Genomic DNA, 15139 nt, shown 5'->3' on the forward strand with positions numbered 1-15139 from the left:
TTTCATTGTAAAGGACACAATATTCAAGAGATATATACAATGCAAATACTCAAATACTCCCTTTGTTTAATACTTTTTCACTTATACTTGGCTAAAACGGTATCACAAATCATTATCAGCCCAGGGCTCTAGCTCAAAGCTTATACAAGGCTCAGGCTATTCTTAATCCTTATTTTCAATTATTATTATATTTCGTTCATATTAAGTTCTATTGCTACTTAATTATCTCATTATTTCGGTCATATTGATCCACGTATTCTTGACAACTTATACAAACTCAACTGTACCGATTTTACGGATAAACATCTATGTGGACAGATAAGGGCTCCTAGTTAGCAATCTGTTAGTAACAAGGACATTTTTAAACAAATTTCTTAACGGGAGGGGTGAATATGAACAAGAACTCTAACAAAGTGTAAATCTTCTCAACTATACACGATAGTTGAAGGGTAAACTTGGCCATTTTCCCTTAAAAGAATATACATAGCGTTAGATTTCTGTGAAAGTAATACTCCCAGGAAGTGTTAAATAAACGAGACACGGGGTAGAGGTTATTTTGCCGAATAATTCGCGCGTGCATTAAAATTTATGGGAAAAACACATACTCCGGTACGACTGTAAGAACAAAAAAAAAAAACTGAGCGAGGCGCGCGATAAAACATAACAGAGACGTAACGTGGAGCCGGCATCGGAATTCACGACTTGCACCAAACAACAACCTTCATTTCTCCTCCATTATCCTCTTTCACAAGCCATTCACCTTACAAATTTCTCATTGAATCTATATATGTTCTTTTGGGTCCATTACCTGATCTACCGATTGGGCCCGAGTTGTGATCTAGTTGGTGGCACATGAACGAATATTGACATATTATTATTTATTTGTAGAAGTAGAATGGAGTCATTGATTGAGCTATGTGATTTAATCGCAGAAAACCCAGGTCGATTCGTGGAGAAACTAGCATGGATATGTGGTAGGTGCCCTCCAGCAGAAGCCCTACTTGTTGGATCTCCTCCCAGGGTTTCAAGGTCTCAACTCAATGCCATACTCGCCGTTGCACGATTTCTCTCTAAATGCCCTAACCATTCAGATGAAATGCCCAAATCACTCCTCCTTGCCTTTTATCGTTCAATTCCTTCTTCTTTTAACCCTACCTTTTGGCCACAATCTTTTACAAATGACTCTGTTGTTTCCTTTTTCCGTGATTTCTTGGAATATATCTGTCAAGCATGTGAATTGTCTCCAGAATTTTCTACTGACGTTGCTAGATTCACGGGGGATATTCTGATATCAGCTTTAGGTAATGGGAATGCAGATTTGGGGGTCTCAAAGGCAGTTTTGAAAGCAATGTGTTATCATTTCCCTCCCCTTCTTTCTGACGATGCCAACAAATTGGTTTCATGTCTGCTTGAGCAGTTTGAGAATTTCGAGCCAGGAATTTCCTCTCATAGTTCACCTATGAGTGTGAGCAATGTAGATTTGTTAGGGTACAATGATGGCGGAGGAGATGGTGCCGAGAAACGAGTTATTGCCTCATTCGAAGAGGAGCCCGTCGACAGGCTTGCGAAACAAGAAATGGCTTTGATATTGACAGGAAATGTCCTGGATAAAGTCTCTATTGATTCCAATCTGTTGGAAAGTGTCAGAGGTATTGTAAAGCAGCAATTTCACTCAATGATAACATTCTTAAAGGTAAAGATTCAAGATATTGCTTTTATTTTGTTACATTTTTTCGACCCTTTTTGCTTTTTACGTAGAAGTTGCATGTTGCGGAAAAGGGTGGCTGGTTTAGTTGCAGTTTATGTTGTTAAATCTCTGGTATTTTTGCTCTTTAGAAGTGAAGATGAAACCTTACTGAAAAGGGTGGTCTACTTCCTTGGTTAACTGGCAGATAAGGAAGCGTGACTGGTCCGAACAAGGGCAGTCACTGAAAGTTCGGATCAATGCCAAACTAGCTGCTTATCAAGCAGCAGCCAGGTTGCAGATTAAAACTCTTGCGTCACTTGATTTGGATGGAAAATCATCAAAAAAATTGTTGCAGGGAGCTCTTGCTTCATTGATAGAGGCTGCAGAGGCATGTTTATTCTCGGTGTGGCGGAAGTTGAGAGCATGTGAAGAGCTTTTCAGCTCCTTGCTTTCTGGAATTTCCCATGCCGCTGTTGCTCGTGATGGTCAGATGCTTCGGGTGCTGCTCATTCGGTTTAAATCTCTTGTGCTGATGACATGTGCTCAGGTACAATATTCGGTTGCCTCAAGTCTCACGTAACGGTTCAATGGTGACGAGCATAACTAGATTATGGGCTTTTTTCACTACAGGCAGACACTTGGGGCAGCAATCAGGGGCCCATGTTTGAAAGCGTGTTGAAGACAAGTTGTGAGATAATTCAATTTGGATGGAACAAGGATCGATCTCCTGTGGACACTTTTATTATGGGATTTCCTATTGGTGAAAGGAATAATTATGAGGAAGAGGTTAGTTTTATCTTGCTGCTTACCTGGAAGTTTTAGTAACTTGCACATGCTAATTATTAACTAGTGGAAGGAAAAATGGATGTTTGTCGATGGATCAAGAGGTACTAAACCCTACTTGCTGTCTGGTGTCACTAGATATAACGATTTGCAAGCTATAATTGCTTATTGTTTGCTCTTCATGTTGCAAATGGAATCAATTCTGGATGTTAGAAGGTTGTAACCTATTTTTTCTTCTGGTATAAATTGTTTCGCTTGTTTCTTTTGATATATACCCCAAACATTACATTTTGGGATGTTTGTTGCCCCTGAATATTGGAAAATGCTAGTGAATTTTGGTATAGTCACAGTTACAGGTTTCACTTAGAAATGGGATAGACAGATTTTTAAGACATTTATTTTGTTTATATTCTTTTCTCTATACTGGTAGTTGTGTTTTCAGGTTGTTATTTTTGTCTATGCAACTACTGTAGGGTTCATATTGTGGTATTATATCCCGGAATGATATTCATGTGGATTGTGAAGTTAAGGAAGTAGTTTACACATTTAGAAGGAACATATATTTTCTCCTTTATCGTTAAGCTGCTACAATTTGTAATATGTGGCTAAATCTGCCTGCAAGAGCCCGAGGACAACCATAAATCCCTAGTTTTTAAAGTTCAGGGGAGGGGAATCCATGGAAAAGGAGTTGTTAAGAATCCAAATAGGCTAGCCTTGGATTTTTGATGTAGAAGAAGTGAGAAAGAGGAGGAAACAAACCGGTCCAATAGAGGAAGATGAAAAAGGGAAAAGGAGTGCCATCAAGGAAACTGCTCCCTCAGGCCCTAGGTCATATAAAGCGAAATTGATAGAGAGGCTAAACAAAATGGATGAGAGTGAGAGTTAAAGCTCTGAAGAAAAGCCAAATAAGAGAATCGGCAGAGAAATCACCCCAAGAATGAAGGAAGTGGAAAGATTCCTTGAAAGTATCAAGGGACTGACAACGGTTGTGTTTGGTGTCTAAAAGGTTCCCCTTGGTCAAGGTGTGTGTAGGGGAATTTGGGTACAACCTCAGGGGGTTTAATTATTAAGCCTAATCTTAATAAAACAAACGGAAAAGGCTCAAATATGCCATCCAACTATCGAAAATGGCTCATTTATGCCACTCGTCAATAGTTTGGCTCATTTATGCCATTGAACTATAGGAAATGACTCATTTATGCCATCGAACTATAGGAAATGGCTCATTTATGTCACTCATCAATAGTTTGACTCATTTATGCCATCGCTCGTTACCAAAATGACTCATCCATGCCATTTTTTATTAACGCCGATTTTATAATACCAGATATGACACGTGGCCTCCAATTAGAGGTCTACGTTGTTTAATTAAACCAGCCCAATTTTAAATACCAAATTAATAAAATATCCGATCCATACACCTTACCCACCCACAACCATAATCTAGTTGGAGGCCACGTGTCACACATGGTATTATAAAATTACCAGTTTTAATGAAATATGGCATGGATAAGTCATTTTTATTAACGGGCGATGGCATAAATGAGTCAAACTATTGATGAGTGGCATAAATGAGCCATTTCCTATAGTTTGATGGCATAAATGAGTCATTTCCTATAGTTCGATGGCATAAATGAGCCAAACTATTGACGAGTGGCATAAATGAATCATTTCCGATAGTTGGATGGCATATTTGAGCCTTTTCCGTAAAACAAATGAGATCTTAGTGTACTTATCAAGAAAAAATGTTGAAGTTAGTTTTCCTTAGACTTGAGAAAATTTTTTGGTCTTTGTCTTGACACTTTCAGATGAAAACAGAATCTAATAATGCGATAGCATATATGCATCCATGTACATTGAAGTTTTGCTTCTTGTCCAGCTTTGCAGGTCGCAAAGCCTATAGCTTAGCTCAAGTAAGTTTTTGAAAAAACCTATAGCTCGAGTAGAGGTTTGGAATATCTGAGTTTCTGCAAGTAGAGGTTTGAAATCCACTGCTTGATGAGCAAATGCATACTTGTGCCAGTAGACAAGCATCTTTCTGATTGGCTGTGACAAAGTAGATGCTTATATATTTATTCCCTTAACACGCAAAAATATTTGCTAAATATCATCTCTTTTTCAACTGCTTTATATTCATGAAATATTCTACAGACCAAAGTGAGGGAATCTCGAGAATATGGTTACAACTACCTAAGAGGCTTATATGTGTTTCCGTCTTTCTCGGGGACATATTGCTAAATCCTTGTAGTGTTTCTTTATTAATCTCCTTTTTGTTAATGTTATCTGCAAATGCCCACATTTCCAGGTAGATAAGGAGAAGCAGGCAGTTCCTTCCCTGCAGTTGAACGTTATAAGGTTACTAGCTGATCTAAATTCTTCAGTTAAGAGGCCTGAAGTTGTGGATATGATATTGCCGAAATTCATTGAAAGCTTAGAGGAGCGTGATGCATCGATACCAGGCTTGTTGAGACTCCGAGTATGAAGCTCCCTTTTCATCACAAACATAGTCCACTTGTATCTCTGCTTTATTTGTTCAAGTTTTGAAAGCCTTTACTCCATGAACTCAGCTATTGAACTACTTTCTGAGCCTCTCAACCTGTTTTTGTTGAGCTGCTGCAGCTTCTTGACGCTGTTGCTCGCATGGCAAGTTTAGGTTTTGAGAAGTCCTATCGTGAAGCTGTTGTTCTGATGACAAGGAGTTACTTAAGTAAGCTTGCTGCTGTTGGCTCAGCTGAAAGTAAGACCACAGCTCCAGAGGCCAGAACAGAACGCGTTGAGGTGCGCACATGCTGCTTTTATCATATTATAGCATTTGCTTATCCCTGATAATCTTGCTATTGGGCTACTTCTCACATGTTCAATCGCATTCTAGACACTTCCAGCAGGATTTCTTCTGATTGCCAGACACTTGACTACTCCTAAGTTGCGTACAGACTACCGTCAACGCTTGCTATCCTTGTGCTCAGATGTGGGCTTGGCTGCAGAGTCAAAAAGTGGAAAGTAGGTCTTCCTAATGTTGGCTGAGAATGTGCTTTACTGGACTGTTTCTCAGGGACAATGTATTTTGCAGGAGTGGAGCTGATTTTCTTGGTCCTCTCCTTCCTTCCGTGGCTGAGATATGTTCAGATTTCGATCCTTCTGGAGATGTTGAACCTTCACTCTTGAAGTTGTTCCGAAACCTGTGGTTCTATATTGCTCTCTTTGGGTTAGCTCCTCCATTACAGAGCCAACATACCATGACAAAGTCAGTATCGACTACTCTAAACAGTGTTGGCAGCATGGGAGCAATTGCACTTCAAGCAGTGAGTGGTCCATACATGTGGAGTGCTGATTGGTCCTCCGCTGTCCAACGCATTTCTCAAGGAACCCCACCACTTGTAAGTTTAGTTCTGATTTAGAAGTTCAGCCTCTGAGCAAACTTTGTGATCATCTTCTCCTATAATGCTCTTTTCTTTTGTTGAAATTGCTGCACCTTTTTGCAACTATTGTAGGTCAATCTTGAGAAAGGCATCGGAAAATTGTTTAAGATGTTGCACCTGTAGGTGCATTCTTATGTCATTTGTGGCGCTTTGTGAAATCTCATCCCAATTTAGTAGTTTAGCGGTTTTTCTATTCCTCTTGCTCATATAGCTCTAATATTTTGCTTTTTTACTCCGTCTTCCCTGATTAAGAAGAGGTTCAACAACAATAACAACAATTTACCCAGTATAGTCCCACAAGTGGGGTCTGGGGAGGGTGGGGTGTACGCAGACCTTACCCCTACATCAGAATTCAGAAGAGGTTCATTTTGGAAAAGAACTCCTTCAGAACACCGTGAACAACATCTATCCAAAACTAGTTGAGGTCATCTATTTAATTCTCTATATCCATTTTGAAATTTTGGCATTTCATTCCAATATTAATAAATAATTATCTAATTTAGGCAAATTAAAGGTTTTCTAAGTGCACATTCCATCATTCTTTTCATGACTCATAGTTTATGCCAAGATAGTTCACACAACTTTGACTATTTCGTTTGTTTTATACTCATAACCAAGGTACTCTAGTCCACTTGTTTGGCATCTTTTCACTTCTTAATATAACATTGAATAACTTGGCTAGTCATGGTATTCGAGCTTTCCCGAGGCACTTCCAAACCTCTATAGGGATACCATCTGGGTTTATCACAGGCTTTCGTAATCCTCATATTCGAGTTTATACGAGCATGTCTTGTGAATTATGTTCTTCAAGTTCTCAACTTCTCATAACGGAAGTTACCGATATGGCTGTCTCTTTTGTTTGATGTAAAATATTGCAGGGGTTCCCAGGCTAGTCGTGCATACGTTATTAGTCTCACTCTGGAGTAGAGTTCCCAAATGGTGAAGTATAGAACAATTTAGTGAAGATGATATAAATCTTAAAGAAAGGAAAGTCACATGTCATTTTCATGTTTATTGTTTCTCAAGAAAGGTATAACTGTGCTTTTGCTTGAATAATTCATTGGGCTTGAGTTGCTTACTGCATTGATCACCTTGCCAGAAATCAGAATTTGGTGACATAAGCAGTTTAGACTTATTTGTTTTTGGTCATGTTGATCAACTGGCAAGAACTGAACTATTGGTGCATCTTTATTTCCAAATCCAAATATGGATATCGCATGTCAGAAGGTACCTACTTATCCCACATGTTGATATTCTCCTTGGTCTCAGTAATCTGAAAAAGGGTGGGATGTGAAAAGTGGAGAAGAAAGAGACTAGAATGATTATATTAGTTGTTCTTGCTACCTATTTCAAGGGAGTATGGTTTATCCTACTCAAATCATAACTTTAATATTAGCAGGTCCATCAGTGTGTGATTCATTATCATCTTGAATCATGTAATAGTTCTCGTTTCATGAAACAATTTAATTTGTTTAACTGAATATTTTATACAAGGGTCTAAGATTTGCTGTTTACCAGGTCGTGAGCTCCGTGAAATGGCTTGAAGATGAGTTGGAACTTAATGCTCTTCATAACCCAGGTAGTCGGCGTGGTAGTGGCAATGAGAAAGCTGCGGTTAGCCAAAGAACTGCTCTTTGTGCAGCTTTAGGAGGGCGCATGGAAGTTTCAGCAATGAGCACAATTTCGGGTTTGTTGTTCTTTTGTCGTGTTCGTTCAGTTTGAGAAGAAAATCTTCTTAATGATTTTAATTGTTAACGATGCAAATGATGATTGAAATATTTCCAGGCCTCATAGATACTTTTTATTTGGCCTCTACAGGTGTCAAGTCAACTTATCTACTTGCAGTAGCATTTCTGGAGATCATTCGATTTAGTAGTAATGGTGGGATCCTCAATGTAGGCCCTAGTTCAACAGCTTCTAGAAGTGCCTTCAGCTGTGCCTTCGAATACTTGAAAAGTCCTGGTCTCACGCAAGCCGTCTCTCAGTGCTTGACAGCAATTGTTCACAGGGCTTTTGAAACAGCAGTAGCATGGCTGGTATTTTTAACTTCCCCCTATGTCGTGCCGTGTACTTTAATCATTTGAAGTTAAACTGCTACTTATTAAACAAATAAATAAACCTGAACATGAAAGAAAAATGAAAATATGATAAAACCCTAGAATAAGAAGCAAAAGATGCAACATACCCTATGTTACGAATTAAGCTGCAAGTTGTAACACCCTAGGAAGATTAAAAACTTAAAAAACTACCAAATTGCATTAATATAGGCTCAATTCTACTATTAAAAAGATAAATTACCAACAAAAAGATAAGAGTAAACAACAGCAGTAAAAATTTGGGGGGGGGGGGGGTAAAAAGATCTGAAGGCTCCCACAAGATTCTATGCTTATTGGATAAACCCTCTAGTTAGAGATACAATCTTTTGAAACATGGGGCTAAATCATATGTTGATGCGGTAAGAATTCATCAATTGCCTGACAGTTTAAGTCATGCAACTAATGTGGTTTTCTAACAAGACAACCTTTAAGCAGAAAACGGCAGTTCCCAATTCCTCTCAACGTGCCTGATAGGTTGCTTCAGTGATCCCTTCAACATCAGCCTTATCTCGAAGGTGATTCAGAAACTGTTCTTTAGAAAATCAGTGCTGGTCTCAAGGTAACCCCTCTCAATCACAACAAATTCTTATTCGAGCTTCCTTAGAAGCAAGAAGCAGTACAAGTGAAAGCAGGGGATTGGTTTAGGAACGGAAGGCTATCCCTTGAATGGTTGGGTCGGAGATAACATACTGGAAAATAGAGTGATGTTGGATTAAAGCCTTTGGTATTCCTATTCACGGTTGGACGATAGATACCTTTTTGCACCATAGGTGATTTATGTGGGGCCATATCAGAGGCGTTGATGAAGATACACACACATGTTGCATCTATACTGGGCTCGTATATGCGTAAAATACTCTGAAGTGGAGCCTCTGATGAACATTAATCTGGAGGTAGGTGGTTGTAATTTAAAAATTTTCAGTCTAGCAGATGTTTATGTGAGATCAGGTTGGTTGGAATTAGTTAGGACCCGACGCCAATTTGAAAGGGGTGATTGGCAACCCTGGCCCCTCGAGACAACCAAAGCGCACAAAAGTGGAAGCCCACGTTGAGAGCTTTAATTTAAAAGCTCCCACATGTGGAAGCTTGAAGGACGTTCCACCGGTGGCTGCTGTTAATAAACTATATTAGGTAAAATATTGGATCAGGATTATTATTCAAAAGGCCTAAAAGGTAAGGCCCAAAAGAGGAGACAAGGTAAATTTGTAGTGGAGGGCTATTGGGCCTATTTGAGTTCCTTGTACCAACATGTTTAAAGCCATAGAGCATGAGCCAATTCTTGTTCTTACAGTTAATGATCTGGTGGTTCTCAACTCACCTATTGGCACCTTTACTGGCATAGAAGGCTAGCTGAGGCTGAAAAAAATGACGAAGCGGGACCAGTTGCAAGGCTAAATCCGATCGTCTATGCCAGAGCCACCGCTGGTATGTAGCTCTGACAATGATTTTTTCTCAGTTTCTTTGTGACTCGCTTCCCCTTCCATGGTATAGGAAGGTTCCAGCTCGGAATGGGTGCACAAACAACTGTTTATGAGACACTGAAATGTTATGTTTTTGGGTGCCGATTGTTGCAGGGTTCAAACATGAGGAACTTTGTATAATTTAGAGAATGGAGCAGAAGGGACAACTGTAGTTACAAGAGCAAAAGTCAAATGGCAAAGCTATGAAAACGAGCAAAAGCAAACAAGAGCGCGAACTTTATAATCTGATTTGTGGGATTAATTAGATGGCTGGGACTAGCATGAAAAAGTAGGTACTATAAATTTCTTCTTGCGATGTAGCTAAAAGTTTTAAGTTGGACTATGCAAGGTTAAACTACACCAATAATGGGACACTCAAAAGTCTCTAGTTGGAAACTGGAAAGCTGAATGCTATTGCCTGCAAGTGACTAAAACTGAAGAGTGGTCTCCCATGAAATTTGGGATAAATGTTGAGCTGACCGGGTTAGCTCAAACCATGAGGGTAGCAGTGGTGGTATCATGTTGCTATGGGACTAGAGACCATGGACTTGTTTTGGGACTCAGCGAGGTAGCGAGGTACAAACTCACTCTCACGTATATTGGAGTGTTTCACACACATGCGTGGGCCTCTAGCAATTTGTAGAGGTATAATTATGATGAACTTGCAATAATCAAGGAGGTGTGGAATAAGCACTGGGTATAGGGGTGACTTCAATGTTTGCAGGTTTGCAAATTAATATTATAATTGTGTAAGAAGATCCAAAGGCATGGAGGCTTTCTTAGAGATGGATTCAGATTTGGGCATCCTTGATCTTTCACTTAAGGGCGCTTTTTATACTTGTTTTAGGGGTGAAGACTCTATCCAAGCCTCAAGAACTTGTAGATTCTTAACTTTGTCGGAATGGAATGATAACTTCAGAGGAAACAATTAGCACTAACCTAAGACCATTTTAGATCACAGGTCTAGGAAAGCGAGGAATAGAAAACCAATTCTTCTTATTTCAAGTTTGCGAATATGTGGCTATGAGCAGAAGGTTTCCGCGAATCTTTTAAAAGAGAGGGGTGTCTTCGGGACGGCCGATACAGGTGGTGCATGGCTATCGTCAGCTCATGCCATAAGACCACCTAGTCTTATTGGTAGTGAATATTAGGTTTATGCCAAACATTTAGTAGAGAAACTCAAGAAAGTAATTGGGAAGCTGATTTTCGAAAATCAAAATGCTTCATTAAGAATAGGCAAATCATTGATATATTACTAATTTACCAATGAGGTGCTTGATTGGAAACTGAAAAGTTGGGGGCAGGTATCCTTTGCAAGTTGGACATTGAAAAAACTTTGGATCAAGTAAACTATCCTATATCATTGACATGCTCAGGAAAATAAGATTTAGTGAAAGATGGATGGAGTGGATTGTCACACCCCACCCTTGGTAAGGCGTGATTGGCACCCGGCACCTTACGGAAACCGAGCGAACCAACTTATAACTTGTGTTCTCTATGTCTCGAATGACAAAATAAGACTAAGGCTAGATATGAACGTAATATCATGTATAAATATATGTCCAATGAACCCACGACGCCAATATAACGACACTTTATGACCTTTCCTCCATAACTATTTTCACTTTTAAGACTTGCTAAGCCTTCAAATCAACTCAACATAAGAGATTGGATAAAGAACATACCTTAAAATTGAATAAATTCAGCCACACCAACTTTCTTCAAGACCAAACTTACCACAACATCAAGTAGAAGCAAGAACAATCACCTTTCATGGACTAGTTTGGTGTAATATTGTTAAATTCTTGATTTAATGGGCTATAAATGCTTGGGGGTTGTGTTGAGAAGTTTCTAGGACTATTGAGAATGTAAAATCTTTGAAAAATGGAGTTAATGGGGTATTTATACCCCTCATAAGTCGGTTCCACCGGCCTTCTCAAGTGGGACCCGCGGAAGCCATTTGGCAGCTTGGAGTCTTTATCTTAAAATGGCCATAACTCTTGATCCCGATATCGTATGAGGGCCCAGGGCTCACGACCTATGGTTGGAAAGCTATTTCAATTATCTACAACTTTGATTTTTGGTGTGTCTCCAATTCCAAACTTATAATAGCGTTTTGGCCCCTCCAAGTCAGATCATCCGAAAACGTATCCTTAAACCATTCTTTTGGAGGGCTTATGCACATATTCGGCTTAAGGGTCCTTCTTAAGACTTGCTCAACTTCCTATGTACTACTCATATCACTTTTCATATATCCTTTATAAAACTCCGACATGTGAGCCCCACCTTATCTTACGGTTACGAAGGCTGTTCATCAAGTAACGTGTTAACTGATTTATTCCATATATATATATATATATATATGTATATATTCTTATACTCAGATCATATAATCTTCGTCCCTGATCCTTGCGAGGGTTACGAGAGTATCAAGAGGCAAGTTATGAGATTTAAAGGTCGATGAAGGTAAAAATGAGGAAGATATGAGCTATTGGAGTACATGAGGTCATAATTGGTTCGCACCTCAGTTAAGAGGCCGGAAAGCGCCGTGGTTCGGTATCCAGGTATGTTAGTGATTTCTTCAGAAGCATGTTTTCCGACTTATGAGTTTCAAGAGCAAAGAGATTAGCTACAAGAAAGGGACAAAGGTTTGTAAACCTATGATGTTAGTAAATTCAGTAGAAGGCTATGAAGGGTATGAGCGGATTTAAACAGGTTAAAAGTCGGGGAATGGACGACAAGATTTTGGGAAGGACAGAAGTAAGCGTAGGAAAGAGCGAGTAAATAACCAATGGAGACCTGTTATGGCGATGGTACGCTTAAATGCGATATGTTAACGGGAAGAATGACTCGATAAGGGCATGTACCAGAGAATGGGATCAGGGACGGAGTACAAGACTAGTTTAAACATTCGAGGACAAATGTTTCTAAGGGGGGAGGGATGTTACACCCCGGAAAATTTTGCGTTACCAAGACTGTAGACGGCTTTGTATGAGCTCAAGGGAGAGCAAAGTTATGCAAGGATTAGGGATGAAGATTATATGATCTGAGTATAAGAATATTGGAGACCGTATGGAGTAAATCAGTTAACACATTACTTGATGAACAGCCCTCGTAACCGTAAGATAAGGTGTGGCCCACATGTCGGAGTTTTATAAAGGACATATGAAAAGTGATATGAGTAGTACATGGGAAGTTGAACAAGTCTTAAGAAGGACCCTTAAGCCAAATATGTGCATAAGCCCTCCAAAAGGATGGTTTAAGGATACGTTTTTCGGATGATCTGACTTGGAGGGGCCAAATCGCTATTATAAGTTTGGAATTTGGAAACACACCAAAAATGAAAGTTGTAGATAATTGAAATGGCTTTCCAACCATAGGTCGTGGGCCCTCATACGATATCGGGATCAAGAGTTATGGCCATTTTAAGATAAAGACTCCAAGCTGCCAAATGGCTTCCACGGGTCCCACTTGAGAGGGTCGGTGGAACCGACTTATGAGGGGTATAAAAACCCCATTAACTCCATTTTTTCAAAGATTTTACATTCTCAATAGTCCTAGAAATTTCTCAACACAACCCCCAAGCATTTATAGCCCATTAAATCAAGAATTTAACAAGATTACACCAAACTAGTCCATGAAAGGTGATTGTTCTTGCTTCTACTTGATGTTGTGGTAAGTTTGGTCTTGAAGAAAGTTGGTGGCTGAATTTATTCAAGTATAAGGTATGTTCTTCATCCTGTCTCTTATGTTGAGTTGATTTGAAGGTTTAGCAAGTCTTAAAAGTGAAAATAGTTATGGAGGAAAGGTCATAAAGTGTCGTTATATTGGCGTCGTGGGTTCATTGGACATATATTTATACATGATATTACGTTCATATCTAGCCTTAGTCTTATTTTGTCATTCGAGACATAGAGAACATAAGTTATAAGTTGGTTCGCTCGGTTTCCGTAAGGTGCCGGGTGCCAATCACGCCTTACCAAGGGTGGGGTGTGACATGGATAAAGTTCGTTTTTTCCACTGTTAAATACTCCATTCTAATCAACAACTATCCATTGTGTAGTGGGGTTTTCTTACACCGCAAAAATGTCTCAGACCATGTGATCCCATCTTTCCTTTCCTCGTTATTTTGTGGCCTTAGCAAAATACTTGATAAAGCCAAATAAATGCGGAGCTTCGATGAGGCTGCAACTCTGGGAAGACCATCGGTATCTCATTTGCTTTACACAAATGGTACACTAATCTTTTGTGATTCCGAAAGCTCCTATGATCTTTACCTGAACGAATCTTTGTCAAGGTTACACATCTACTTGCTCAAGAGTTTCATCTACCTAGTTAATGATGGTCCCCAATTTGAATGAGCTGGCAAGAATATTATGTTGTAGCATTGGTTCTTTCCCAGCAAGATATCTGGGGCGCCCTTTTGGTGTTAAATACAAGTCAACTGGAATCTGGAATGGTATAATTAAGGAGTTTGAGAAAGGCTTGCTGCTTGGCAAATACAGTATCTCCCCATGGGAGGTAGGCTCACACTTATTAATGGTGTCCTGGACAACATTCCCACCTACTTCGTTCAATTCTTCTCCATCCCAATAAGGTGCAAAAACCATTAGACAAGATCAAGATTGCCTTTTTATGTGAAGGTAACAACAGGGGCCTTCAGTTGGTCAAATGACCCAAAGTCATACAACCAAAATCCCTATGCAATCTAGGCATTAGTGATCTGGCTACTCACAGTAAATGTATGTTAGTGAAGTGGCTAGGGAAATATGGTAAGGAGGATTCTCTGGAAGGAGATGGTAAGGGCTAAACATGGAGCTCAAAGTCATCGGTGTACCAAATTATCAAATGCCCCACATGAAGTTGGTCTTTGGGAGAATGTTCACAAGCTTTGGGGTGAGTTCTCCAAGAACATCTCCTTTAAGGTAGGCGATGAACTTCATATCAAATTTTGGAAAGACAGGTGGTTGGACAACTTATCTTTAATGGAGGATTACCCTAACCTTTTCCGTATTTTTTGGATCAAGACTCTTCCATCTCACAGAACAGAGATGGCAACATTTGGAGCCAACTTTCTAGGAGGAATGTGAATGACAGGGAATTGGAAGGTCTTCTTGACCTGCTTACTAGGTTGAACAACTTCACAGTCAATGAGCTGGCAATTGAAAAACTAAAATGGGGCCACACAAATGAAGGAATCGACTCAGTAAAGGCAGGCTACTTTGTGCTAAAAATGAAATGGCTGATAATTGGCCTCGGAAGTTGATTTCTAAATCTTATGTACAAGATGGAATAGTTGACAACTGCCCTGGAAGTTGATTTAGAAATCTAGGGTGCAATTAAGGTCATTTACTTCAGATGGACAAGACTGTATGAAATTTGCTCGACTTAGGACAACCTCAACAGAAACAGATTGTAAATAGATGTTATATGTGTCACAGAAATACCGAAGCCAATAACCACCTGCTAAGTTGCACGAACTCTTCATTTTTGCTGTCGCACCTGTGTCGACATGGTGCGGGTGAGGGATATGTTTTGGATACGGTCAACCAACTTCAGATACTTTGACCGGGGAGTCCATGGGCATATTTGGGGGAAAAATTGAGATTTTGATTTCTCAAAATGAAAGATAAAACAGATTTAAGACATGGGAAATGACATACCTTCAATATTATAGTCCTTTTGTCTCATAAT

At 39.5% G+C, this 15139-nt stretch overlaps 1 protein-coding gene across 1 annotated transcript in view; it reads left to right on the top strand.

Moving 5' to 3' along the window:
• The first annotated feature begins 609 nt into the window (after positions 1–609).
• Positions 610–15139, top strand: part of LOC132064050 (phosphatidylinositol 4-kinase alpha 1) — a 53459-nt gene continuing 38929 nt past the window's right edge. Inside the window, exons 1-9 of the mRNA XM_059456911.1 lie at positions 610–1693; positions 1893–2234; positions 2318–2473; positions 4776–4946; positions 5090–5248; positions 5343–5470; positions 5541–5847; positions 7408–7576; positions 7708–7925. Coding sequence (XP_059312894.1) covers positions 896–1693; positions 1893–2234; positions 2318–2473; positions 4776–4946; positions 5090–5248; positions 5343–5470; positions 5541–5847; positions 7408–7576; positions 7708–7925 — 2448 coding nt within the window. The 5' untranslated portion in view covers positions 610–895. The remainder of the gene's footprint in view (positions 1694–1892; positions 2235–2317; positions 2474–4775; positions 4947–5089; positions 5249–5342; positions 5471–5540; positions 5848–7407; positions 7577–7707; positions 7926–15139) is intronic.

Source organism: Lycium ferocissimum, chromosome 7 (genome assembly GCF_029784015.1).
Source record: "Lycium ferocissimum isolate CSIRO_LF1 chromosome 7, AGI_CSIRO_Lferr_CH_V1, whole genome shotgun sequence".
Classification (NCBI taxonomy): domain Eukaryota; kingdom Viridiplantae; phylum Streptophyta; class Magnoliopsida; order Solanales; family Solanaceae; genus Lycium; species Lycium ferocissimum.